This window comes from Manis pentadactyla, chromosome 14 (genome assembly GCF_030020395.1).
Source record: "Manis pentadactyla isolate mManPen7 chromosome 14, mManPen7.hap1, whole genome shotgun sequence".
Taxonomy (NCBI): domain Eukaryota; kingdom Metazoa; phylum Chordata; class Mammalia; order Pholidota; family Manidae; genus Manis; species Manis pentadactyla.
The window spans coordinates 66,422,144-66,449,958 of record NC_080032.1 but is presented as its reverse complement, the minus strand read 5'-3'; the positions used below and the strand labels follow the sequence as shown (position 1 = coordinate 66,449,958).

Below are 27,815 nucleotides of genomic sequence, written 5' to 3'. Positions count from 1 at the left end.
TACTTTCTCATCTTACTTATAGCATTACTTCATCTGATAGACTGGAGAAAGTCCTAGGCTAAAAGAAAATGACAGATAAAATTATAGCTGTTTCCATATTATATATTTACTTAATAAAACATCTTTTTGTCTATTGGAATTTAGGAAAATCACAAATAAATGATTGTATTTATGAATAGAAAATTTCTTCTCAATAGAAATGTGACATTTTGAATTTTAAAAATTAATACTTCTTTTTTTGTTTGTTTTACAGCTTAAATTTTCTGGTCCTAATAATGTACCAATGGTGAACAGGTTACTGCAGTTGGAGCTCAGTGGCAAATTTATAGGAAATTACACCACAGATGAGAATGGTGAAGCTCAGTTTTCCATTGACACTTCAGATATATTCGATCCGGAGTTCAACTTGAAAGTATGATATCAAAGAGTAAATGATATCCCACAGAGGATTTGAATGTTAGGAATTTTTAATATTAGTAATCTCTGAAAAGACACCTTCTATTTAGGATATATGTTACCAAAGGTTTAAAGTTTAGGGTATTTTATGTTTACTTATTCCTTAAATAATATACGAGAATACTTATTCAAGAGGAAGAGAAAATAGCCAATTGTTATAAATTCTCTAACAACGAATATTTTCCTCTGAGAAACTAGAAATAGCACATCAAGATGATTTGGCTTTTTTCCTTTGATCATTTCAGGCATTAATAGGAGAGATAATGTAATTTCTCTTTTTCTGCTTCTTCAACAGAATTTTGCAGTTAAACAATTTGTCAGTATTGAAATGTAGCTGAAGGACACAGGCACCTAAGGCTATTTTCTGTCTTTGATTACAAAGTAAAAAAAATAAACAATTCATTGTAGCCTAATGAAACAGACATATAATTATGGTCATGTGTATACAAAAAGAAGAGAGTGCTATAATGATTTTACTTCTAATAACTTAACTTTGAAACATCAGCCCCAAGCTAAGATTCCTCCCTACTTTGAAGAAATAAGAAGTTTCCCTTTCTGTAATAATTACCATCCTTGAAAAGCCTTTATAGCTCTAAAATCCTTTGCTTTCTATCTTATCAGGCCACATATATTCGACCTCAGAGCTGCCACCTGTCCAGCTGGTTGACACCTGACTATGTGGATGCCCATTTTTCAGTCTCACGCTTTTACTCCCTAACCAACAGCTTCCTGAAAATTGTTCCTGAACCAAAACAGCTTAGATGCGATCAACAGAAGACGGTTACTGTGCATTACTCCCTAAACAGTGAAGCATATAGGGATGAGTCAAGCATAAACTTATTTTATCTGGTAAGTCTCAGTTGCCTAGTGGTCTGCTGAGCACAGTACAGTTTAGAGTGCACACCGGTCATGCCATATTAATCTGAGTGAGCCAACCTTCTCACTTCACTGGCGAATACTATTGGATTCATTAAAAACATACAGAAACAAATAAACACACACAGAAAAGGGCCCAAGGCAATTTCCCTCTCCCTAAGGTTGAGAAATTTACTATTCAGAGTCTACTGTTTTAAGCATTCAATTGTAACTCATATCGAATATTTACAACTCTTCCTGAGAGTAAAATATTAGGCAGACACCAGAGAGTAAAGTGGAAGTTTGATTTATCAAAATAAGAGGAATTAGTCCTTTTGGTTCTGTCCCCCGTATTTATCCAGTTTGTCTCTATAAGGCATATTGAAAGGTGAAAAACTACAGATTTGGAAATTAAGACTCTATGTGGAATCCTCTATCCTCTCCTATTTATCATGCAAGCTAGTTGCTCCTGGACAGACTGTTTAAATTCTCAAAGCCTTAGCTTCCTCAGCTGTATATTTGTAATTGGAAATAATAAGACTTCCCTCCTAGGGTAAGTATTATGTGTCAAGCAGTATTATGAGAGCTTTATATGTATTACCTTGTTAATCAGCTCTATGGATATCTTCATTTTACAAATAAAAGAATAGAGGTCAAGAAATGAAATGACTCAGCTTACTCAAAACTGGCCTAAACAATTTCAGAGCTTTATGCACCCCCTTGCACAGTTCATTACATATTATTTACCATATTTCCAGCCCATAACAGGATCTCAATTGTCACTTTTTCTCTGTTCTTTTCCAAGTTGTGCAGATTCTATTTTTAATATTTGTTTGTGGGAGCTACCTTATCTTACGGAATAGAATTTTCATTAGATTACTCATTATCTTATAATGATATGATGTCATATTAGCTAATATGATGCCACATATTGTGTTTTCTGTATTTTGCGCAGGTGATGGCAAAAGGAACTATCTTCCTCAGTGGACGAAAGGAAATCAGAAACAAAGGTGTATACAGTATATTCATTTTAAAATATACATTCTACCTTCATTTTTCTTTCTTTTTAAGGAAATGTAATGGTGGTGGAGTTAGGAAGAGCACTTGACATTAGAATTTGTGGATGGAGGGCAATAGTTGGCATGGCCCAGGGTAACCTATTGAATATTTTGATGAAGGAGATTTCAATTTGTTTCTGTTATTGCCAGGTTATCGAGCGCATTACAGAAAAGTAATGTCCCAAACCCAAATTAGGGTTATTACCTAACTTCTACAGTCTTCTTTATTCATATATGTAATTCCCACTATTTGTTTTGCCTTTCAAACAAAGCTCAATTTGCTCTTTCTATCTAGAAGCCATTCTCTCTTATCTAAATGTACCCAGTTAGCCAGCACACATGGCATTGTGTGTGTTGATGACATCTGCTGTTCACACAGCCTGGAACGGAAACTTCTCATTCCCAATCCGCACCAGTGCCGATCTGGCTCCTGTGGCTGTCATGCTTGTCTACACCTTTCATCCCAGCGGGGAAATTGTGGCTGACAGTGTCAGATTCCAGATGGACAAGTGCTTTAAAAATAAGGTGATGTTTCTTCTGTTTCTTGCCTGTCCTGAGTTTCAGGGGTAAACAGTCTTATCCCTGTTGTCTCCGTCTTGTCTGACTACTATAACCTGTACATGGTCATCTCACAGCAAATCTTGGTATAATCAAATTACTAAGGGATCAGAGAATAACCAAACAGAATGAATAACTTTTGGCAGCAATACCAAGCCTGAAACAAAGGAGGATGGTGAAAGAGATGTCCCTTGAAGGAGAGTTGAGGGTGAGAGTGGGCAGGAGAAACACAGCTGCAGAGATCTATAAAGATGTATTTGGAAGAGATTGAGTATCAAATTATTTTTATATAAAATTATCTTGCTCCCCTTCCTTCTTTTTTTCTTGACTTTAGGTTAGTATAAAGTTCTCTAAGGAGCAGGGGCTACCTGGTTCCAATACTAGTCTCTACCTCCAAGCAGCCCCAGACTCGTTTTGTGCCCTGCGGGCTGTGGATAAAAGTGTTCTTCTACTGAAACCGGAGAAAGAGCTGTCAGCTGAAAGTGTAAGCTCTCTGATTTCCTTGTTTTCCTCATTTTTATCTGGGCATCTACAAGTCTTACCCTTCAGATGATATTTTCGTTTGAGATGGAATGTGTTAAAAATACCAAATATTTTCTTCCTTTGTTCCTTCGTGGGTTATACACTTATTTTTCTTGGCTGACCCAGCATGTATAGCAATACAGAATTCTATAGATAATTATAATGGGTGAGGGATTATACAACAATGTGATTTTTTAAAAACCACTGATGTAATCATATATGGAAACCTAGAGTTAAATCTCTATGTTGAAGGATATGCTTGGATACAGTCTTAAGTTATTATCTATTAAAGGATCTTACATTTTCATAAGGATTTCCAGACCAGCAATTACAGAATTTCACATTAAAATTGTTGCAGTTAATAACTGTTGGATATTTTCTCTTTATTTTTAACACAAGTACATATAAATATTGAAATTTGTCATCATATTTAAAACAGTTTTAATAATATCTATTTGTACATCCAGTTCCTCATCGAAATTTCCTCTTAGATTTACCATCCCCTTATAATTCTTACCTGAACCAATATCAGTATCATAGTTGAAACAAGGAGATTTTATAATTCCACTTCTTCCTCTTTACTTATGGATGCAAGGATTCTTATTTCTCAAAGATTTATAATTCATTACTATCCTTAATTAGTTTTATGTTAAAGTTGTCCCAAGTTTTCGCAGTGGGAGCATTTTCAAGTTGGTCTCTATGTCCTTGTGACATACCCAGATCATGTTTTTAGCACTTGCCAATTTTCTGGTACAAGATGCTCTAGAACCATCTTGTACTTTCTTTGCAGTAGCCTTGAAAACAACTGTTTTTTCCAGGAAGGACTAGTTCCTTGGACTATAGCATAGTATTATATAATTATCTTTCTAAAAAAAATGTAGTGGCTATTCAATAGTTACAACGCCATCTTTGCTCTGATAATTTGAAATACTACCTTTCTTACATACTGTATTTCTATTTGTAGTTATGTTTATATCTGGACCTTAATATTCTGTTCCTTTGGTCTGTCTGTCTCTTTATGTGTCAGTGCCACACTGTTTTAATTCTAGAGACTTTACCTTGTTTTGAATATTGGTCTTAAGCATTCTGATAAAAGTTTAATTCATTTGCCCTTGTAAATTATTTGATCTTTTGCCTGAAAGCTTTGCAGGTTTTTCTTCCTTTATGTTTAAAATCTAATAGTTTTAGTAAATATATCTCTCAGAATGTATTGTTTGGGGAGTTTTTGCCAGGTACTTGGTGGATCCATGCAATGTGTAAACTCAAATCTTCTTTATTTCCAAAACTATAATTTTAAGTATTAGTTTCTCCACTGTTATTTTCCCCCTCTAAGAAACTATATAAATACATTGGATCTTCTTTGTCTGCTTTCCAATTCATCTATTTTAATTCATTCTTTCTCTTATTTTTATTTTTTTTCCTATGCTGCTTTTAAAAGTTTTCTTCTATGCTATTTTTTCTTGAGCTTCTTATATGTTAGAATGTATTTCTAATATGATTTTGACTATTTCTGACTTCAAAAAATTCTCATTTTATTTCTTCCTGGGTTTTATTCATTTTCATTCTTTATTGAATTTCTAATTCATGAACCTTTAAAAAATACCTCAAAGGAGTGATTTAGAGTATTTCATTTATATGAAATATTTATTTTGTATGTTTTTTTTCTATTTAGTTAGTTACTTTAGCAGAGAAGTTTCACCAGCTGAAATGTTTCAATTTGCATTTTCTCTTTTATCCTACAGCAGCATGGTATGAAATTAATTTTTCTAGTCCTTGATATTTTGTAGACAGTTTCACTGTTATTTTAGTGAAGTGAAATTTCTTTAATAAAAATGTTGTTCATGACAGAAACAGGTGGAGAGATTGGCATATTTTATTTCTCTTTTGTTTCTGCCATGTCCTAAATTTTGCCCTCTCATATCCTTCCCTCCTTTAAGTGCCCTGTTTCCAAGGGCCACCACAGCTCTCATGACCTCATCATTTCCCATCAGCCATGCTTTTGGGAAGCTTCCAGTTCCAGGTCCATTCATTCAAGTCCCTTCCCTGTATCTTACACTGAGTACTACCCCAGGACTATAATTGATATTTTCACAATGTACTTACCTTTATCTGGAGTGGATTTGCTGTATATTTCCTCTGATTTCTCCATGCCAGTCTCCTCATTTTTCATATTGTCTCTTAAGCCTGCTTCAGCTTTCCATAACCTCAGATTTTCAGCAGCAGTAGGATCTCTGTTGGAATTTGGTGTTTATTTCTTTGTGAACAAGTAATTTGAAGGTCATTGTATTATCTGTATCCTAGTGATGTTAAAGACATAAGTTATGGGTGTACCAGTTCTTTCTGATTTTCTATTTTCTTTGGAAGAATATACAAGAAGATTTAGAATCAGATAGCTACCATTTTCCTACAGACCTGGGAGTTCCAGCATTATAATCACAATGAATTATCTGTACACTAGGCCTTGGATTATTCCATAGATCTTCAGACACAGCTTTCTTACATGTTGTCCTAAATCTGCACCAAAGCTGAAAAATATGTGAGCATGACTTTGACCACCTAAAACAAAATTGCAACTTTCCTCTTCTAGAAGAATGAGTTGACTCAAAAGTGTTGAATTAAATATTATGACTATGCTCTTAAAGAAAAGAATGAGAATACAGGGTTTGGCATAAATTTTCCAATTTTATTAAAATAAAAAGGATGCCCCAAATCATTGGGAACCATGTGATTTTTCCCATAGGTGTACAACCTGCTTCCAAATTCAGAACTACGTGGTTATGTCTATCATGATCTCAACCTTGATGATGGCAAGATAGACTCTTGCATTCCTCAGAAGGATATGTTCCTCAATGGTTTGTATTATGTGCCTGTAAGCAACTATGGGGATGGAGACACTTATGACATTGTCAGGGTAAGAGCACTTAAGATTTTAAAAATTATTTCATCAGTTTTAATGTTAGTATTCATAATGTATACCTATGACTTATTAATTATATCATTGTCTTCCTATTCTTTGAGACTGGTGTCAGTAATCTGGTTAAAGAGAACTTGGGAATTATCTTATAGAAAGGAGTTAATAATTTTTGTTGATTTTCTGTTTTGTGGAAAATAAATGGTAGCTGAAGTTATAAAACCTCATGTTCGAAGTAATGAGGCAGTCTTCAACTTATGATAAATTTTATGCAGAAACTATCACCTCAAGGGACTACAATATAGTCTGGGCCCTCTCTATATTTGGGCTATCAATTAGTTACACTGAGGCCTCCATGAAAGATCTTTATAACTGAAGTCACAGGTGTAGAAGAAAAGAGGCATAGAATTAGAAGGACTTTAGTTTAGGTCCCAGCTCTACAAATTACTGTACATTGTGTATTGTGTGTTTGTGTGTGTGATGTTAATTAGGATAATGATAGTGCCTCTCATAAAAATACTCTCATAAGTATTTTCTCCTTATAATACAAAATGAAGAATGATGTAAAATACTTAGCAAAATCCTAACACATAACTGCTAGATAACTCATAGTAATTATCATTTTTCTTCCAAATTAGAGATTTTCTATCCATCAAATAGATGTGACTTGACTTCTAAAATCCCAGACATTTGCTAGCAGAGGAAACACATGTATTTATCATCTATCTATCATTGTAATATAGTTGATAGACTTCCTTTAGGTCCTACATGAAAGGAACGTGCGACTACTTTTCTTTGTTTGATTTTTTTGAAGGATATGGGTCTGAAAGTCTTTACTAATCTCCATTACCGGAAACCGGAAGTATGTCCAACACCAGGAAGGATGCCATTCCCTAGGCCATTGTATCTAGCCTCAGAAGACTATGCGCCAATGTACAGTGGTGCATCTAGAATTGCGGGTGGGTAATCCAGGATTTTTGTGTCTGGAGATGGCCTGCAGTTGAATAAAGCAGAGTGAAGCAAAGTGAGAATGGTTTGGGCTGAAAGGAAGAATTAGCTTCAGAGTTGAGAAGATGTTTATTTTAATTGGTAGAACATAGTATTAGAAGTATATAGGGGCAGGCAATGTGTGGTGATATGTGAGAACAGTCATGATAAGTGAGTATGATACAGGAGAGCAAAGTGCCCTTACTACATGTAGATCTTAACACATAGAGTTCCAGGAAGAGGGTAGTTTGATTCCCAGGGTGCCCAACAGCTGGCATCAGAGAAGTGTGTTCAAAGAATAGTCCATTCCTACCGGAAGGACTGTAAGCACAGAACTCAGCCATAGGCCATAGTCTTAGATGAATAAGGTAATTAGTCAGATTCCCAACATAGAAATTTGTCAGGGAAACAAAATGAAGCAAGATCATCAGAATAAAACAAAATCAAAGCTGTATTCCAGATCTGAAAATACTTGAACAGCATTCTTTCAATTGCTCTGGCCTAACACTGAGATCAGTCCAGTAACTGAAGTGGGGCTGATCCTGAAGATGGCTGTCAGAATCTCCACTTGAGAAAAATGAAAAGCCTGACAACTTTGCACAGAGGTACACTCAGTGAGTGTTCAAGGGGCCCTATAAAGTTCAGAAGTTGAAACCACTTTGCAGATCTAGTCAAGAGGTTGAAAACTACCTACTTTTCTGCTACTAAACTATATTTATTGAGATTTTCAGCAACATCTTAGCATTTTAGTATCTTTGAGTAAAATGTGCTAAAACCCAAGGTCATTCATTTTAGTCTCTTCTTTCTTTAGTTATTCATTCATTCAAACAAACATTCATCTGAGGCCAGGAACTGAGTTTTATATTGTAAATACAGTAGTTTAATCTCTGCCTTATTGGAATTTTTAGTCTATCAGGGAATCATGACAGTAAAAAAAAGAAAAGAAAAGAAAGGAACAGATAATTCCAAAAACCTCAGGAGAGTGCCTTACATGGAAATAATATGAATAGAAACCTAAATTTCTCAAGAGCTTCTTATGTCCTCCTGGGGGAGGTAGCATTATACTAATGGCTGAAAAATGAATGATAATACAAAACAAAACGTGTTAGAAGGGCATTCCAAGCAGAGGGAAGTATTATAAAAGATAAGGTAAGAATGTAAAAGCTCTTCAAAATGGCAGAAGGTAGGTCAAGGACAAGAGTAAAGATAGTTAAAACAAGAGGGTAAATGGTCAAATCATGAAGACCTTGTAGGGCATTTGACGCTAATCATTCTAATGCAATAATGCACCACTGAAAAATTTTAAGCAACACAATATGCATTTTTTTAAAAGCTATCTCTGGCTGCTCAGAGGAAAAAGGGACTGGAATTTCAGCTGTATAAGACCACCTGAATGAAATGTTATAATTGCTAGTAATTAAGTTGAGAAACCGTGCTGCTTGCACAATTGCACAAAGGCAATAGAAATAGAGAAAATAAATAGAGGTGAAAGCTGTTTTCAAGCCATTTCATTCGGTTGGTTAAGATAGGAAATACTGAAGGGCAGGGTGGTGTCAAGGACAATTCTTAAGTTTCTAGTGTGGGCAAGTGGGTGGATTTTGGTTCCTTCCATGGAGATGGGAAATACTGGAGAGAAGCAGGGAAAGGATATAATAAGTTTACTTTAAGAACACTGCTTATTTTTGAAATGCCCGTAAAACACCCCAAAAGAAATGTGCCCAAGGAAGCTGCTTGCACAAATCCAGAGCTCAGAAGAGAGGTCCAGGTCGGAGACACAGATTTAGAGACATCAGGATAACTATTACAGTGGAGCTGCATGTGAGTTTATCAATGAGGAAACTGCATAGGGAAAAGAAGAGGACCTAAAACAGAGCTCCTAGGAGCAAATCAAAGATGAGGGGACTACATTCTCAAAGGAGAATAGCATAACAAGAGTGGCAAAGGAAATGAGAAGAAAACTAGAAGGCTGTGGTGTTATGGAGGTAACAATAGTGCCTGTTTAGAAAAGGACATGGTGATGAATAATGCCAAATACAGCCTAGAGGCCAAGCAAGTGAAAGATACTGCTCTTTAGAATTAGCAATATTCATGTCATTAGAAACTTAAGCAGAAGTTACGTTAGCACAGTGGAATTGGTGGACCCTGGATTGCTTTCTGGCAGATGCCTGAATGTCAAATGAGAAATTCTAATCAATGAGTAGATATCACTTTCTCTAAATTTAGCTGTGAAGGAAGCATGTAGGCTGGTTGTTATTTTTTGTTGTTGTTGTTTCTAATAACGGGAGAGATCTGAGCATCAAAACACTGATGCCTAACTTGTGATGTACATATATTGGCAGTAAGCCCCAAGAGCAAACACCTATATTGCTTAACACTAAGCATGTGTGGTTAAAGACATAGCTTATAGGTGTGTCACTGAAACATGTACCTTATTCTCTCTAAATGAAGCATTTTACTTTTCTTTTAGCTGGTGAAGTCCTGAAGCAGGATTTTAACTATGCAGAACAGGCTATAATGGAAACAGTAAGAACAAACTTTCCAGAGACATGGATATGGGACCTAGTCAGTGTCAAGTGAGCTTTTAACAGTCTTCTCTCCTATGTGTCTTTATTTTTATTTTTTGCTTTTATTTCTTGAATTTCCTTTTTGAGTATAGAAAGCAGTACTACATTTGTAAAATATACAAAACCATTCATTTATATGTACTTACCACATACTTTATTTTTTTCTCTAGCATTATTTCTCACCTATTAATTGCATGCAAACAAATGTCAGCTGCCTCAATTAAAAAAAAATAATGCAGTGTTTAAAGAATTGTGATCTAAGGTTGTATTTTATAGAAATCCAGCTCTCAGGAGTTTTACCTAATGTCCTGTCCAAACATTATAACTCAATTTTAACTTTCAATTGATACTCTTTTGTTTGCTCTTGATTAAACTTAGGCCCCTGGTTTAGACAAAAGATGTGTTTTACCAATCACCTCTCTTTGTAGTTCCTCAGGTTCAGCCACTCTGTCATACCGCATCCCTGATACTTTAACCCAATGGGAGGCAAACGGCTTCTGTGTGAATGGTGATGTAGGATTTGGCATTTCGTCCACAATTCCTCTGCAAGTCTCCCAGTCTTTCTTTGTTGACATGACCCTCCCCTTTTCAGTTGTCCGAAATGAACAATCTGATTTGATTGTCAGTGTCTACAGCTACCAAAATACATGTGTAGAGGTAAGCTGTTCCCTCTGATCTGCAGATGAAATCTAAGGGCCAAAAGATTCTTTAATATTATCTCTCGAATATCGGCATGTTCTTTTAATTTGCAAATGCAAAATGGTACTGTATAGTGATAAGACTTGTTTCCACTTTCCACAAACAGAAACAATTGATTCAATCCACAGTGATGATTTAATGCTGCTTTGAGAATGTCATTTTGTAATGATGTGTATTCCACCATATTTGTCTTCTTGTTAGGGTACTCCTTTGATATTTTATTTTGGCTAACTTAAAATAGATACATCAGAATTTTCTCTAGGAGGAAGAATAATAATAACGAATTATTTATGGTGCCTCCCTCATTGCCATGACTTTTTTTTAGGTTTCTGTTCAGCTGGAAGCATCTGAGAATTTTGAGGCAAATATCAGCACTGCTCAAAATGATGGCAGTGAGATTATCCAAGCTGGAGAGAAGAAAACATACATCTGGACTCTTATCCCAAAGAAACTGGGTATGTATCGATCTATGCGTCTATGCCAATGTCTCATGAAAACCAGCCAATTTTATTGCCTCCATTATTTTACTTAAGTCCTCTGTAAAAACATAACTTTCTCTCTCACATTTTAACCCTCCATTTAAAAAATTCTCAATTCAAAGTAATCTTATTTTATAATCTAATTTCTGGTTGCTAATGCTTGTGTAGGGCAAAACCACCTTTCATTTGTATAAAAGTGTAATGTGACTGAAATACTATGTAAATGCTAATTTCCACGACCTATCGAATCCTTACATAATTTCTCAAATGAATGCCATATTTTCATTAATGCTGCCCAGTTTCTTCCCTGTCACTCACATGGTAAATCCATGTCACTTACACCAAAATTGCTCCTAATCACAATGATTGCCAGGCTTTGCAAATTTATGAAAGGGCCAGTGGTCAATTTAACTTATATTTGGGAATGCTTTCCAGGTAAAGTGAATATCACTGTAGTTGCCGAGTCCAAACAAAGCAATGCTTGCCCAGGCGAGGTAGCTGAGCAGCACAATCTAAACTGGAAAGATACTGTGGTCAAAAGTTTGTTGGTCGAGGTAAGTACATGCAAAGTTATTGAGCTCTTCCAGGTAAGAAATAGACAGTGTCTAATAGTTAAATATAAAACAACATTCTCCTTGAAGAGACTCAATTACTTGAATTACTTTTGACGCAAGACGTGTCATTGTTTTTGTTGAAGTATCATTGATATAGAATCTTATACTGGTTTCAGGTATACAACACAGTGGTTCAACACCTACCCATATTATCAAATCGTCACCCGCTACCAGTGCGGTTACTATATGTCAACATAGGAAGATGTTAGAGAATCATTGACTGTATTCTCCATGCTGTACTACCATCCCTGTGACCAACTTATATTATGATTGGGAATTTTTGTGCCTCTTTATCACCCTACCCCTTCCCCATGGTAACTACTAGTTACTTCTCAGGGTCTATGAGTCTACTACTGTTCTGTTCATTTTTTTTTGTTTTGATTTTATATTCCACAAATAAGTTAAATCATATGGTGTTTGTCTTTCTCCACCCAACTTATTTCAATTGAGCATAATATCCTTTAGATCCGTCCATGTTATTGCAAATGGCAAGATTTCTTTTTTCTTAAGGCTGAATAATATTCCATTGTGTATGTGTACCACCTATCATTTTAAACAAATTAAAACGGCAATACAATTGATTCTTTCCTTTATTAATACCTGACCCAGGATAGTAAAGCTTAACCCTTGAAACAGGCTTGGTGGTTTTTGTGTGCTCCTGATTCACAGTGTTTCTTGTGCGCTGATTCTTCTTCCTTCCCCTTTCTTAACTGACTCTCAAACCTGAGGCACATCTGCTTGTCCTGTGCTACTGTGTAGTTCCATCATCCTCAGACAGAACCAACACCTGTCAGTGGAGAATTCTCACCTTGCCTCTTGGCAGGTTCCTATTCAGAAGAACACTTTAGTTTGTCCACTGGAGATGCTAACAGGATCAGAGGACTTGAGAGAGCCCCACAGTGATGTCAAAGTTATCTCTGTCCAAACTATGCAAACACAGGGCCTAAAATGGTTGTTGGTGACATATAGTAACTTCTAGATTTAAACAGAAGGGGGACAATGAGTGTACCTTCTCCCAGGGACAAACGTGGCAGTCATGCCTATGTAAGCTGATGCCTGACTGCTTTTCTGTCATGGAAAGAGGACCCAGATTCATTATTTTGTGCTTGTTTTTGTTTACTCTCTGACAGCCTGAAGGGGTTGAAAAAGAAGTGACTCAGAGTTTCCTTATCTGCACAAAAGGTAAAAGGATGTTTTAGGTGGTCAAGATAGTCCTTGAAAATTTATCAGCAGGATCAGTGTATTTCCTCTCCTTCCGTGTTTGTCCACTTGCCATGCTGAGCACCTCAGTGACTTCATTGTCAACCCCTAATGGAGAATTATTTTATTTCATGCCTTAACTTCATTGTATAATTTTAGCAAAAAAAAAAAAAAAAAGGTATTTTCTATGAGATTTTTTTTCCTTTTAGTTCACCTATGACATTGGTCTACTTCGGAATTTTTCCCCCACCTTGTGTACTTTTAGCTCCTTTTGCCATATGACTGTTGTACAATGTGGACAGCGGGAAATCAGGGTTATGCCCACCTAGCACATAATATAACCTTTGTTTTCATACTCTTGGAACAAAGCAGCCCATAAATAAATCACTGCCCCTCAGTTGCCTTTATGACCATCACCAGTATTGTTTTCATCTGGTTGATGATCTGATTTTAAAACTTATTAGAGGTCTCCAAGCTTTATGTTTTGTGGGTGTTGTTTTATATGTCATAGAAGGTTTTTTTTTTACATTTTCTTCATGTGTAAGTGGGTTAGGTACTAAACTAATGGAGAATGGGAGGCCATTATGTAACCCACAGATTTGCATACCATTTCATGAATATATTGTAATTCTAAACTAGATCATATTCTCAATTTCATCTCTTCTAACAAGCAACTTGTAAAATAAAAATAAATAACAGAGTATATTTCCCATATGTTTGTCCTACAAAACTCATGCCATTGTTTATAAAAAGAAACCATCACATTATTTATTTTATTAATATTTTCTTTACAGGTACCAAAGTCTCCAAGCAAGTAGCTTTGGATTTGCCAGACAATGTAGTAAATGGATCAGCCAGGGCCTTCTTCACTGTTGTGGGTAAGTTGGTTAAATTTTGTGTTTCGCAATGACTTGAATATCTTGACTGAGGTGGTCTCAAAAAAAATTCTTCAAATATCAGGATGGAGAGATTTTCCTAAACTATTAATTGGAAGTTATTATTGAGGATTATTCTCTTACTTCATATGGGATCTGAGGGGATTACGGTACCATTTTCAAATCTGTGCACCTAGGAAACACATGTTCTGCTGGATGATAACTGGTGTTTAGGAAACAAAGGGTTCTAATACAGCAATTAATCTGAAACATTAAATACCCCCTTGGAGAATCAGAGTAAACTTTGCTCATTAAAGATGCTGGGAATTTACTCAGTAATAGGAGAAATATGTTTTACAAAAGGCAACTTCTTTGTCTGTCACTGACATTAACACTTTTGGGGAGGGATGGATTACAGTTTATAGTTCATAAGGTCAGTTTTTCAAGAATGAACCAGTAAGCAAGCAAGCAAACACACACACTTTCCTAACCACCCCACCCCACCCTGCACTCTGGTAATGGATTTTCAGAAATCCTGTTCATACCAGCAGCCCATTAACTTCATGCTTTGTGCTTGTCTCTTCTTTAGAATTACTTCATGAAAGCTTTCCTTGTTTTCACCTTTAATTAATGCTGAAATGCTAGTTATAAGTAACAGTAACTTTCTGCTTTTCCTCTTTTTAGGGGATATTCTAGGACTTGCAATGCAGAATCTGGAGAATCTTCTCCAAATGCCCTATGGATGTGGAGAGCAAAATATTGCCCTACTAGCATCAGATACCTATGTCCTTGACTATCTGCAATCTACTCAACAACTGACAGAGGAAGTTAAATCTAAGGCTTTCTCTTTCTTATTGAATGGTGAGATGATTAAATATGTTCTGCTCATAATAAATGAAACCAATCGTCACTAGTACCAACATGTCATAAAGCTGTTATCACATCGTGGTTTCATGGAGAAAAGAGTGGATCTGAACAGAAGTACTCTGAATTTTAGAAATTTTTTTCTTTGTGGACTTCAGTATCTATGTGGTCATTGATTTAGGACAGTAACATTTCAAATTATGAGCTCAGGTTTTTTAACATGTAGTATTTTGCCAAACTACTTTCATTTTTCAACTTCTGTATTAGCTCAATTGCATTCCACTGTAATGAAATATTAGATTTATATGTATGAAATGATGTATAAACCTTGTAAAATGTTCTATCAAGGAAAGGCCAAGGGTAGAATTCCTGTGGGTTTTCTTTTCAGAAAGATAAGATTGGAGTGAAATAACCTTAAGGAAAAGGCATTAAATAATTAGTAAGTGACAGCTGAGCTAGGCTTAGTCACATGTAATCTTATTTATCATTAAAACCCTATAAGGTAGCAGTTATTTTTTTCACTATGGGTAGAGAGCCTGGGCTTCAGAAATTAAAACTGAAATGATCCATCCCAGTAATTTATGTCTGTCTAACACCAAAACCCAGGACTTGGTGCTGCACCATCCTTTTTCTTCTTTCTTAGATCGAAAAAATAATGTCCTACAATATTGTATTTTAGGTTATCAAAAGCAGTTGTCTTTCAAAAACTCTGATGGTTCATATAGTGTGTTTTGGCCGAGGAATCAGAAAGGAAGCCTATGGTGAGAGATGAAATTTTTATTTTAAATGATATAGGCATGATCTGAAGAGGGGCTGGGAGGGCAGAGAGGGAGGTGAGTTGGGTAGGGATTTGAAAACAACGTGGGTTTCAAAGTAAATTTACTGAGATGGGTCAGATAAAATTAAAGTATAGATTATTCCAGTTCTAATGCCACAATATACCTAACAGTCTCAAGGCAATTTGCTTAGGAGTCTGGTCATTTAATGGCACCCCCTATCCTTCCAGAGCTTGTTAATTCCATGGAAAATGGTATTTGTTAGTCTACACTTCTCAGAGGCCCTTCCAGATTCAGGAAAGGAAAACCAGAAGGCCCCAAAGCATCTAATTATGCCCATTCTGTCTTCACTTTTATTTTCACATATTACTGCTCATAACATTTTACTGACCCAAAAGAAAGAGCCACCATCAGCAGACTCATTGCAGTCAAATACCCAGATTAGATGCCTCCATTCCCAGAGTAAGCAGTGTTGATGAACCTGCTGAGTAAATAGCATCCTCATTTCTTTCTTATCTAGCTCCTGTCTAACTGGTGATTTGTATTACAGGCTCAGTGCTCTTACTTTTAAGACATTTGAGGGAATGAAGAAATATGTTTTCGTTGATGAACAAGTTCAAAAGCAGACTTTGATCTGGCTTTCAAGCAAACAGAAAATAAATGGCTGCTTTAAAAGTGATGGCAAGCTGTTCAACAATGCCTGGGAGGTGAGAGATTAACCAACAAGGCTCTCCTTGGTCCTTTGCATTGCCTTCCTTCCCTACCCCTGACCTAACTAATCTGGAGCATTTTCGAGTGAATATTACTCCTTTCTGCACCTGCTATAGTCATAGGCCTGTGGTATATTGGTCAAGAGCATCATTCCTGCTGCATGAGTGTCAACCACAGCCTAGATTTAAGCCCTTATCAATCTACTGTTTGCCTTACTGCCTTTGGTCCTTCCTTAGGACCAGTCTCCTTTGGTAGATAGAGTGGAAACAGGAGAAGGGGGAGAGAAAATGAACCCAGAGATGAAACATTCATAAATTTGGAGCTAGACAATATGTTAAGGGAGGGGGCCTGATTAGGTCATTCATTCCTAGTCATGGAAGGCAAGAAAGTTCAGGGAGAGTATCTAGCAATTACATCATTTCAGTGAAGCACTCTTCCACTACCCTCCCAAGCAGGAGGGTCCAGCTTGCCCGAGCTCAGAACACAAATGGAATGGAACATATCCTTGGCAGTACCCACCCTTCCCTTTCTCTGACTATTTGGTCAGATCACCAGGCATTCTCCTTTCCTTCTGACTTCCTTTCTTTGCAGATAGCTGCCCCCTTCAGCCCATCCTCTGTGTCCTTTATTCCTGTGACTGCATGTTTCCCTCTGAAAACACAATCCCTGGCCATAATATCTTAGCATCCCCTGATATTCCCTGATAATCCCCTGCTTTTTCTCTATATCCTTCTTAATCAACACTCCCGTTCTTGGATCTTGGAATGTAAAGCAAATCACCTCAAAATGTGGATGGATAATAACTTTGTATGGTATTTTAATGTGAATGTTGCTTTACTATAATGTAGTGTGGGAAACTATCTTTAAATTGTTCTGAACCTATTCTGTACAACAGGAGGACCCTGATGGAGAAGAGCTCTTGTTCCTATGTAGATAATGAGAATTTTTCATGTTACCCACACCTTTCTTCTTCTTGGGTTCATCACTAATCATTATTTCGGTTTGTCTGAAATTACCCAGTCCATTTTACATAATTAAGTGTGTGTGTGCATGTGTTTTGAGTTGAGAGGGAGAGACGCAAGGAAAAAATGAAAACCTACATTGCAGGGGAATAGTGATACAATGCTTATAATTTCAGTGTGCTCTGGCGCCCCACATCTTATTTGAGTGTCTACCATTTACAGTAATTTGCACCTTGAAAACTGAGCTCCTCACAAATATTCTTTTTCTGAAGAAGAGAGAGGTTGCCCTTCTCTTAGCATAGATAAAATGAGAGGCTTATACTATATCAATGTGCCCCGAACGTCATCTGAGAGCTATTTGCATGGGTATCACTAGAATGTCCATTAAAATTCATTCCCCTGTATCTTATTCCTGCCTTTTTGAATCAGAATGTCTTGTGTGGGTACTGGTTTATTAAATTCTTAAGTTCCCCATGGGATTTTTAGGCACAGTTTGCAAACCACATAACTTATAAATGTCTTTCTACTTTTACATTGTAAGAATCTAGGAGGCCTGACTCTTGTTATTCAGCTGGATATTCTTTAGAGGATGTTCAGGAAACTTCAAGCAACTTTCTGCTTCACCCCATCAGAAATTCTCTTTGCTTTTCTAAATTAATACCAAATAGAGTAAAAATTAAGTCATATGAATTGCTTGGAATTCATGCTTAATACCAGGCCACACAAATATAATTATATATGTCATTAAATGTACCTGAGATTAATTGCATGTTTCACTTTATTACTATATTGGATCTTGATGGATTCTTGCTCAGATAACATGGTTATTAACCATATAATTTGAAAACTACACATTTTGAAGTTTTTTTAATGAATAATGAGATTTGATATTGATATTGATATGAATAATGATATTTCAGTATTTTTTTCATACCTAGTTTCATTTTGGAATAGCTATTCTTTTGTGCTCTAATACCCTGTATTTGTGTTTAGGGTGGAAATGAAGAGGACATTTTATTCACTGCATATATTGTTGGAGCATTCCTTGCAACTGGCCACAATTCCACTGTACGGATTCTTATTATCTTTTAGTTAATTCCCATTATCTATCAGTTAGCTGAAGGCACTATCACAATAGACTGTAGATTCAGAGTGATTTGAAATTCTTAGACTAAAAGAAACATCAAGAGAACATTAACTCATTGCCACTCTTTAAATTGATTTACTCAAAGCTTTTTCAATTCACAGTAACCTTTGATGAACACTTTTTTTCTTAGACAGATATGCATATGCACACACACATGTTTTTCATACTATGACAAGTATTTATATATCTCTTGAAGTTCAGTCATGAATTTCAAAGAAACCCTGTTCTAAGTATAGCCATAACCTAGTATTCTGTTTTTCTAAACAATTCGCCACATAAACATTGTCAGCTTAAGTGTGGTTCATCTCAATTACCTCCCAATCCAAAATTCAAATTTTTCTGATTGCAAAATCAATACCTTAACTAGGATACTAGTAATTTTCAGGGTCATTAGTATATCTTAACAATCATCTTTAGAAATATAAGCCTCTATTTTAAGCATTACAGTAAAACATCTTAGCTCTAAAAATAAATTTGTCTGCTTTGCCAATACAAGAAATTTATATTATTAGTTAAAATATTACTGATCAGAAAAATCTTCCATTTCCCATAATACTTAAATTTTTATTTCTCAGATAGTAACATTGCCACTAAAAGTGAATTTCAATGATATTTATAAAGTATATGTGTATATATGAATAGGTTTGTATATAAAATATACTTTAAGGATATATATGCATCTTAAAGAATGATTAGTTTAAATATTCAGCAAGCTTACAAGGTATTTAGGTGCTATTTTAAAATACATTATTCTTCATCACTAGTTTCCTGCTGTACGAAATGGGCTCTTTTGCCTAGAGGAGGCACTGGAAAATGGTGTCACTAATGGCTATAATCATGCAATTCTAGCTTATGCTTTTGCATTAGCTGGAAAAGAGGAGCAAGTAGAGTCCTTACTCCAGATCCTGGATCAATCAGCTACAAAAACAAGCAAGTACTATTATCCCCGTTGTTAATGGAGATGACCTTGAAGGCACCTACTTAGCGGTCATATAGGAGCCCTCTCTTTACTAGCATATTTCTGTTTCTCTTAGGGATTTTCCAGTGCCCCTTTACCTTTAAAGACATTATACATTTTCTATCTCTCTCTTTATCTTTTCTGCTAGTTTCTTTTCAAATGAAATGAAGTAAAGGAAGTCAAGCCTGGTGGCGCTGCCCTTGACGAAAAGAACTCATTGTGAAACATAATCACATACAACTTTTGATCTCAGGAAATTGCTATTCGAGTCTATTCATTTGCTAGGGTTACCATAACAAAATATCACGAACTGGGAGGCTTAAGCAACAGAAATTTATTTCCTCACAGTTTTGTCTTCAGGTTTGCTTCTCCAGAAGCGTCTCTCCTTGGCTGGCGGTGGCCACCATTTCTTTGTGTCCTCGTGTGTTCACCCGGGGTTTGTGTGTTGACTGTGTTCTAATATCCCCTTCTTATAAGGGCACCAGTCATACTGGATTTTGGCCAACCAATGACCTCATTTTACCTAATCACCTCTTTAAAGGCCTTATCCAAATAGAGTCACATTCTGAGGTACTGGGGAGTAGGACTTAAATGTATGAATTTTGAAAGGACACAGTTCAGCCCATAATAGGGGCCAAAAGTGGAATTTGAATTGTTCTTATGTGCAATTAATGCTCTTTATAGGGACCATCTGAAAATTCTTCCTTTTTCTCAGATAATGTGATATATTGGGAAAGAGCAAAGAAACCCAAGACTGAAACATCCCCGTCCTTTAGTCCCCGGGCACCTTCTGCAGAAACTGAGAAAACATGCTATGCGCTGTTGGCTGTCATTTCCAAGAAAACTCCTGACCTCACCTATGCTAGTAAGATTGTGCAGTGGCTTGCCCAACAGATGAATTCCCATGGGGGCTTCTCTTCCACTCAGGTGACTGACATGGGCCTAATATTAATAACAATGTATTTAATGCAAATAATGCTATGTTACAATAACATAGATAGCAAAAGTAATCATATAAAATACCTCCTCAGATGAAGAATTTTTGGTATCATAAACCCTCCTTTATGTAGTCGATAATCATTTGTTGGGCAGTTATTGTATATCAGACACACTACTAAGAATTCTCTCTGTATAAATGAATAAAAGAAGACCCCTTTTCAAAGAATTTGTGCACAATTTGTATCTCTATTTATACAGTAAAAGTAGACTGTAAATCTAGAACAGATATTGTCATAAGCACTAGAGTCTTCATGGTAAATCAGAAATCTGCTAACTATGGTCAAACTGCACATCAGCCAAGAAGAAAGATTTCTCCCTATGTTTGTGGTCTCCACATTGGGAAAAGCAAATGAAAGGAATGAGAAACAGAAGGAATGAGTATGGAAAACAATGATTTATGTCTTTCCTTAAAAGGAAACAAATTTTTAAGTGCAAATAAATTCATTCCCATGAGAAGAATCTTTACTTCCCTCCTCACTTTTGTTTTAGTCTTAGTTTCTGAGTAAAACCGTATGTTAGTGAATCTTCCAGCATCCTTCCCTTCTTTGAAGACAGGTGGGCAGAAGCCTTATCCAAGGCCACCAAGTGATAACATTTATTTTTCAGAAAGGATTTGGCACTATTTTCAACAGCAGAGATTATACTTTATGAAATTATTTGGAAAGCTCAAAACCTAATTAATATTTATTGAAGAAAATTAAATGGCAACAACTTGCACAAGCAAAGATATTTTCCTATTGTGTAGGGTATTGTTTCTTGGTGTTCGGTTGACCTTCCTGGGGAATATGCTTATGGATTGATTTAAAGGTCATGGTCCAATGATGGCTGATATTGTGCCATAACAGAGTTTGGGGGTTTCTTTACTGTTCCTGCAGGACACTGCAGTTTGTCTTCTTGCCATAACCCACTACATGAAGTTAACCTTCTCTAATGATCAAAACACTGTCACCTTTAGCAGTGAAGAATCCAATGAGATTTTCCAGGTTAACAGTCACAATCGCTTATTGGTCCAACGTTCAGAATTGACAAAAGCACGTGGACAATACACAGTAAACGTGGAAGGACAAGGCTGTACCTTCATCCAGGTAATAGAAGTCTACCTGAGGGAGAGATGAATGTTTGCTAGTAAAATAGACAGACAATCTGTTCAATTACAGATAGACTGTTATTTCACCATGTTGCCTGTTTCCGTGCTTGTCTCTATTCTTTATCTCATTGATATCTTCTAATTAATAGCTGAAATGCAAGTTATTTCATGAGGAGGTACTTATGCTTAAGTTTATCTGGGTAACAGAGAAGTTTCTTGAGAAATGTCACTGTTAGAACGTTTTCTGGTATTTTCATTAAATTTTGTTGTTAAAGATTCTGTGTCTTCTGAAAACTAAAAAAATTACCTTATTCCCTGATGCTAAAGACATAAAATAAAGTGCATTACTACTGACATAGAGAAACACTTAGTCATTCTGTTTTTACTACAGGATAAATGGGTGGATTTTCATATGATTTGCTATCCTTTCCAGGCTACCCTAAGATACAATGTGATACTACCTAAGAAGGCATCTGGATTTTCCCTCTCCTTGGAAATGGTAAAGAAAAACTCCTCAGATACATTCCAGAGTAATTTTGACCTGACAATAACCCTCAAGTGAGTGTTCTCTTTTGATACTAACTCCCAGGTTAGAGACAGCATAACAAATCAGAGAAGAATTATTTTAAACAGCAGCAAAATACCAAAATATTAATGATGGTGACCGTGATGAGCTCATACATGGGTGGTGATGTTTCAATAGCATAGTCACTTTATATCTCTCTGTGTTCACATACCACAATTTTGTACATCTTAAACTAAACCAGAGCTGGAATTATGCAAGTATAACTTGAAAGCTTCTGCCACACTGATATTCCAGTAAGGCTTCCATTGTTTTGTACGAAAGCACCGTCAAATTTCGACAATGGAGATCCTGTTTTTCCTCCTAAAGACAAACACAAATGGGAGTAGAGGAGAATACCTACATCACTGAATTTATAACCATACTGAGAAAAAGTTTAGAGTTTCTATTTTTCAGAGTGGAAAGACAAAATAATTCTCCTGAATTAAAATACATAATTCATAGATGCCAAAGAGTTTTAGCCCTGGTTAACATGTGGAGAAACCCCGAATAGAACTAGTTGAGGGATTTTTCTTAAGATTTCCAAATGAAAACCTCTTGGACACCAGAGCTAAGAACTAAATAACACTGTGGAACACTTACCTTCATTGTCCGAAAAATCCCATCCAGAGTCAAGGACATAACCTAGAAGATCTCTTGGAGACATGTCTATCCTATGATTCTGCCAATATCTTGCTTTCTAAACAAAGATCTCCTTAAGTGTTGTGCAAATCTAAGGCTCATGTAAGTATATGTAATATAAATGTATAAGCTTTGTTTATAAGTTCTGACTTTGAGGCCTCAGGTGAGCCTAAAATCAGAGTTTGGGGAGATTCGAGGTCCAGATAATTCGTTCTTCACTCCAGCTTATGCTGCTTTGTACCATCCCATCCATTATTGCTCTAGTTGTGCCTATTTTCAGATGTTTGAGAATGACTCTCCTCAGATGTTTCCTCTTTAGCTTTTGCATTTTCTCCAGACTCACAGCCAGCTGGCTTCTATGTACCCACCACCATTGCCCAAAGAAAAGTCACTTTTCTAAACTAATGTCTAAACTAGTGTTTTGTTTTAAAATTTCAGATATACCGGAGTTCGCAATAACTCAAATATGGTCCTTGTTGATGTAAAAATGCTATCAGGATTTACTCCAGTCATGGCATCCATTGAGGAGGTAAATAATAAGCCTAATCCTGAAGCACAGAAAAAACAATAGTCTATTGATGAAATGATTCATCAGCAAAACCAAGCCATGGGATTCTTCCCTTAAACAAACTTATTCTGAGTTCACATTTTTACTTTTGCTGTAATACTGACTGAAGGGATGGTGTTCTTAATTTGTAGCAATTAGTAGACATTATTTCCCATAATTCATTATTTATTTATCTCCTATTTGTGTGTATAAAAATGTCATGGCACAAGGGGACATCCCATAAAATAGACTTCTGACAATTGGTTAAACAAAAAGCATAAAGCTTTCCATCCTGGCAGAGTACTCTTATTAATGTCTATCCCCCATCATCCCTCCCTGCCAATTCCTTCAAAGCTTGAAAACAATGGCCAAGTGATGAAGACGGAAGTCAGGAGTGGCCATGTTGTTTTCTACCTGGAAAATGTAAGTGGAGCAATTCTTCTTAGGATTTTCTTTTTTTTTCTTCTGAGGGTAATTGGATGCTTTGAAAGTTTACATGATAGGGTTTGTCAAAAAATATGGGGCACAAAGATGATGAGTATTCGTCTGTCCTACTTATAATCTATCTTCTCCCTGTTATTTCAGTTATAATTCTGTTATTTCAGTTATCTTATATATGCCTTGATAACCTTACTAGATGACTGTCAAATTTAGAAACATTATTTCCTTGTTTATTCCTCACAGCATCTAGCATAGTCTGGTCACAGAGTAGATGTATAGTTCTTTTATAGTTTGACTTGAACTTCAATGAAGGCTGGCATGAGTTTCTTCTATGTCTACATTATTACAATTCACATTAATGCCTACATTACCTGAATGCCTTCAGCTAGATTCCTTGTACCTCAGTATGTGCAATGGAACTTAAAATTGTATACAATTTGATGTTTAACGTATACCTAACTCATCATTTTGTTATTATGTAAGAAATTAATACCCTGAAGTTATTTAATTGGGTAAATCATAAACTTCTGGAAGTAATTCGCCCAGTGGTTTTTTTTTTTTGCAGACCTGCTCTGGTCTATTTATAATTTCTGTCTTTACAGGTTTTTGGCACAGCAAACAGATTCACTTTCTCTGTTGAACAAACCAACCTTGTGTCCAACATTCAGCCAGCCCCAGTCATGGTCTATGATTATTATGAAAAAGGTAAGCAAGTAACAGCATCCAAGACTCCCTGAGCTACTAAGTTTACCAAAATTATCCTCAGTCTTCAGAGACTGCATAATACTTTGTTTTACTTTATATATTCATTTACATATATTGACTATAATATATATATATCTCCATGGTATATTTTCTGACTGGGCCATTTTCCAGTTCCCAGAGTTTTTCAACACCTAAAATCCTTTTGATATAATGTCAAAAAGTTCCCCTTTAATGTGAAATCCAAACTCTGCTAGGCTTGCAGGTCTTCTTGGTGTTGTTAACACCAAGTCTTACATTTCATGCTACCTCCATGAACTTTGATTTGAGAAGGGGAATAGACAATATTCTGAAATATTATAGGAAAATCTTGATAGATTAGGTACCAGAACAACTACTAAGATGTTGTAAAAACCATAAAAGCATTTCCAGGAAGGTTAGTGCTATTAGTTTTTTGTTGAATGTCATACAAAGTTTGTCAAGAAGTCGTTGAATCCTGGCTCTGTCATTTGCTAACTGAATGCACTTCATCTAGTGTCTTAAACTTTAATAGAGTGTTTCTGGATTTAGGAAACAGAGAAGTGATTGACTCTTGCAAAATCATTGGAAATGTTAGTTTGATCTAATGTATCTCTATTCCCTGACATAATCCATTTATGTAGACAGTTGGAGATTTAAGAAGGATGAACTTTTGCTTTACTTTCCAGATGAATATGCCCTTGTTTCTTACAACATTAACAGTGTTCCAGTTTCCCAGTAAACGGAAGCAAAGCACTGGAAAAGGTAACAAAATTACATACATTGAAACCATTGAAAATACATCTGGTAAGAAAATGAAAACCTAAAGAGATAAAGCAGTGGATGAAGCAAAGACAAGTCTCTGGTTGTTCTCAAGGTTTGACTAGCTCTGTGCACTAGATAAGAATTCTGATAGTTATTATTATTTTATTAATTTTTTAAAAAAAGCATTAAAGAATTTATGGTTATGTATATGTGGCTTTATAACTTTTACTTTTTAAAAATTTCATCTTTTTTAATGAATAATTGGTAATTAAATCTGTATGTACACATATTTATACAAATTTATATGTACTTGTATGTGTATATATCTTTATGTTTGTTTAGTTCTATCTATATACTTATATATACATACATACATTTATTTATTGTTTAAACTATGTTTTTAAATTCCAGGTGGAAAGCTATTTACTTTGAACAAACTCATTCTTATGTATCACACCTGGAAAAAACTATGAACCACCACAAATCCTGAATAGTCTGCAATCTGCTGACTTCTTATCAGATTTTATTTCTTTAGTATCCTATTAAATGCTATGATTTTGAATCTGAGTGTATGATTTTCTTCTCCTTCAGTACATCATTCATAATACTCTTCCTAGAAAACTCAGGGCTTTCTTTGATAACAACTCTAATAATTTGCTTTATTATTGTCAATTCCAGTGCAAGTTTTAGATATTATGGCATACAGAGAATGGAATCCTCCAACAGCCAAAAAGAGAGAGAAAGGCAGGGTCAGTGAGGATGTGGGGAGAGAAAGTGACAAAGTTAAAAAGGACTTCATTTGAGCTCAAGGAAATAAAAGAAACATATAAAACACACAGATTCTTTTCAGTGAAAGACCATCAAAGGATGGGGGGAAAAGTAGGTAGAAAATCACAAATTAACTGATCAGCTTATTGAGTATATGTCCACAACCAAGGGGATAATCTGAAGGCATTTTATATTTTTAAAAATTATTTTATTATTCTGAGCTTATCACTTATTACTGAAAAGCAATACCCCATGTTTACCCTTTGCTTAACACTACTGTTAGAGCGATGAATTAATATTAAGAAGAAAGAGGCAAGAAGAAACTGGAGAAAATAGGGATGGAATTGAAAACAATTTCTTTACTGGCTTTAATACAGGCTTGGCTGAGATACTGCTACAGATAAGAAAATACTATTGATAAATTCTCCAGTTGTGGACTTAAGAAAACAGAAACAGAGTGTCCTAGCCTCTACCAGTATTCAAAAATTAAATATACATTGTTTTCATAGAAGATGGTTAGACTGACTTCTTGTAGTTTCCTGTCCAATGTATATTGCCAATAGTGTCTTAATTTGCAACTGGGTCCTTAGTAAATGTTTATTAACTGATTCAACATCAATTAAATGCTGATGTCAGTCCATGTCTGGTCATATAATCACTGTGTTAAGAATTCCTTTACACCTTTTCAATTCTGTTTTACCAAAATGTGGCATATCACATGTGTAGATAAAATATCAATGCTTATATTTTTTAAAAATATCCCAGGCTGTGCAGATATTCAGGGATTTTACTTGAGGAAAATGTGACTCTCTTAGTACATTTCAAGAAAAATGAAGGAAATTTACATTGTGGTACGTAATGTCTCTTTGTGGGAGACTTCTTTTATTTTTTTGCTTAAATAATCAATTCTCAGTTTACATTTTACTTTATATGTATTCATAGTTAATCTGCTCACATAATTACATTGTTCCTCAAATTATAAGCAGGCAAGGAGGGCTTGGCAACCTCAGCTACTTGCTTTACTTCAAGGCACAGGAAAGTCTGGGATTTAATGTTTCCATTTGCAAGATGTCTCCGTGTTAGAATAAGTGTGGCAGGTAATGGGGAACTGAGAAAAATATTTTCTAGATAATAAAAGACTATAGACACAATGCCACTCTGTTACTTATCTTTTCCCTGAACTTCTCTCCAGTTTATTTTGGACAGAAAACTAAGGTCTTTTCCCTGGTCCTAATTTTAATAGAGAATGGGGCATAAAGGACATTACAGTTTAGGAGCATTGAATGGGAAGTTGAAAGCTTGTTCGGGAACCTCGCTACTCTAAATGTTGTCAGAATAACTACATTGGCATAGTTGGGAGTCTGTTGGAAGAGCTGAATGTTGGGTCTTACCAAACGTACTGAATCAGAATCCATATGGTAACAAGATCCTCAGAGGACACAGCACACATTAAAGTTTGAGAAGCACTCAGACCATCTCTGAATTTTTCTTTAGAGAATGCTACATTGTTGCTGGTCACTGGTCTTTGAGAGCTCTCATTGTCTCTTTACTGTACCAAAGAATAATATTTCAACATTTTATCTTGTTCACAACTTTCTGCTCCCCATCCCTCTGATACAATGCAATGTTCAAAATAAAATACCTTGAAAAAATGCATCCTTCTGTGTTTGTAGTTGCTCACCCAAGAGCCTTCTCACTTACTTCTAAGTTTAGAAATCTTTTGTTTTGCTCTGGCCTCAGGATGTTTTCACATGACCATCATTTTTTTAAGCCACATATATTACCACGGTGCCTATTGTCCAGAGGTCACGTTCTCCCGAACACAGACTCTTGAGACGGAGGTTTGTCTGTAGGGGGCTGACTGGGGAAGACTTTCAAAGTTAGCACAAGTGGAGGATAAAGGAATCAGGATTGTCCAGGCAGAAGAATGGAATTGTTATGGGTCCGAGTAAAAGTTTAGCTCACATGGAGCTTTGGTGTTGGGATGGTGTTTTTGAATTCGCCTCCTTTAAGGCAAGGGAGCCAGGTCTTCACACCACCCAGTGTGCATTACCAGGCATGGAGCTGCCCCTAAAGAGGAGGAGGAAT

General features: G+C 35.9%; 1 protein-coding gene across 1 annotated transcript in view; it reads left to right on the top strand.

The window, feature by feature from the left end:
• The window catches only part of LOC118924790 (ovostatin homolog 2-like), a 39,336-nt gene extending 13,810 nt beyond the window's left edge, over positions 1-25,526 (top strand). The window contains exons 11-36 of the mRNA XM_036909899.2: positions 254-412; positions 1,078-1,305; positions 2,267-2,321; positions 2,749-2,894; positions 3,262-3,411; positions 6,190-6,360; positions 7,175-7,319; positions 9,815-9,920; positions 10,340-10,568; positions 10,936-11,065; positions 11,525-11,643; positions 12,834-12,885; positions 13,698-13,781; positions 14,463-14,639; positions 15,322-15,403; positions 15,969-16,125; positions 18,085-18,159; positions 19,003-19,168; positions 19,912-20,123; positions 21,071-21,280; positions 21,716-21,840; positions 22,925-23,015; positions 23,388-23,456; positions 24,077-24,179; positions 24,884-24,959; positions 25,371-25,526. Of these exons, the coding sequence (XP_036765794.2) occupies positions 254-412; positions 1,078-1,305; positions 2,267-2,321; positions 2,749-2,894; positions 3,262-3,411; positions 6,190-6,360; positions 7,175-7,319; positions 9,815-9,920; positions 10,340-10,568; positions 10,936-11,065; positions 11,525-11,643; positions 12,834-12,885; positions 13,698-13,781; positions 14,463-14,639; positions 15,322-15,403; positions 15,969-16,125; positions 18,085-18,159; positions 19,003-19,168; positions 19,912-20,123; positions 21,071-21,280; positions 21,716-21,840; positions 22,925-23,015; positions 23,388-23,456; positions 24,077-24,179; positions 24,884-24,936 (3,294 nt within the window). The 3' untranslated portion in view covers positions 24,937-24,959; positions 25,371-25,526. The remainder of the gene's footprint in view (positions 1-253; positions 413-1,077; positions 1,306-2,266; positions 2,322-2,748; positions 2,895-3,261; positions 3,412-6,189; positions 6,361-7,174; positions 7,320-9,814; positions 9,921-10,339; positions 10,569-10,935; positions 11,066-11,524; positions 11,644-12,833; positions 12,886-13,697; positions 13,782-14,462; positions 14,640-15,321; positions 15,404-15,968; positions 16,126-18,084; positions 18,160-19,002; positions 19,169-19,911; positions 20,124-21,070; positions 21,281-21,715; positions 21,841-22,924; positions 23,016-23,387; positions 23,457-24,076; positions 24,180-24,883; positions 24,960-25,370) is intronic.
• The last annotated feature ends 2,289 nt before the right edge of the window (positions 25,527-27,815 follow it).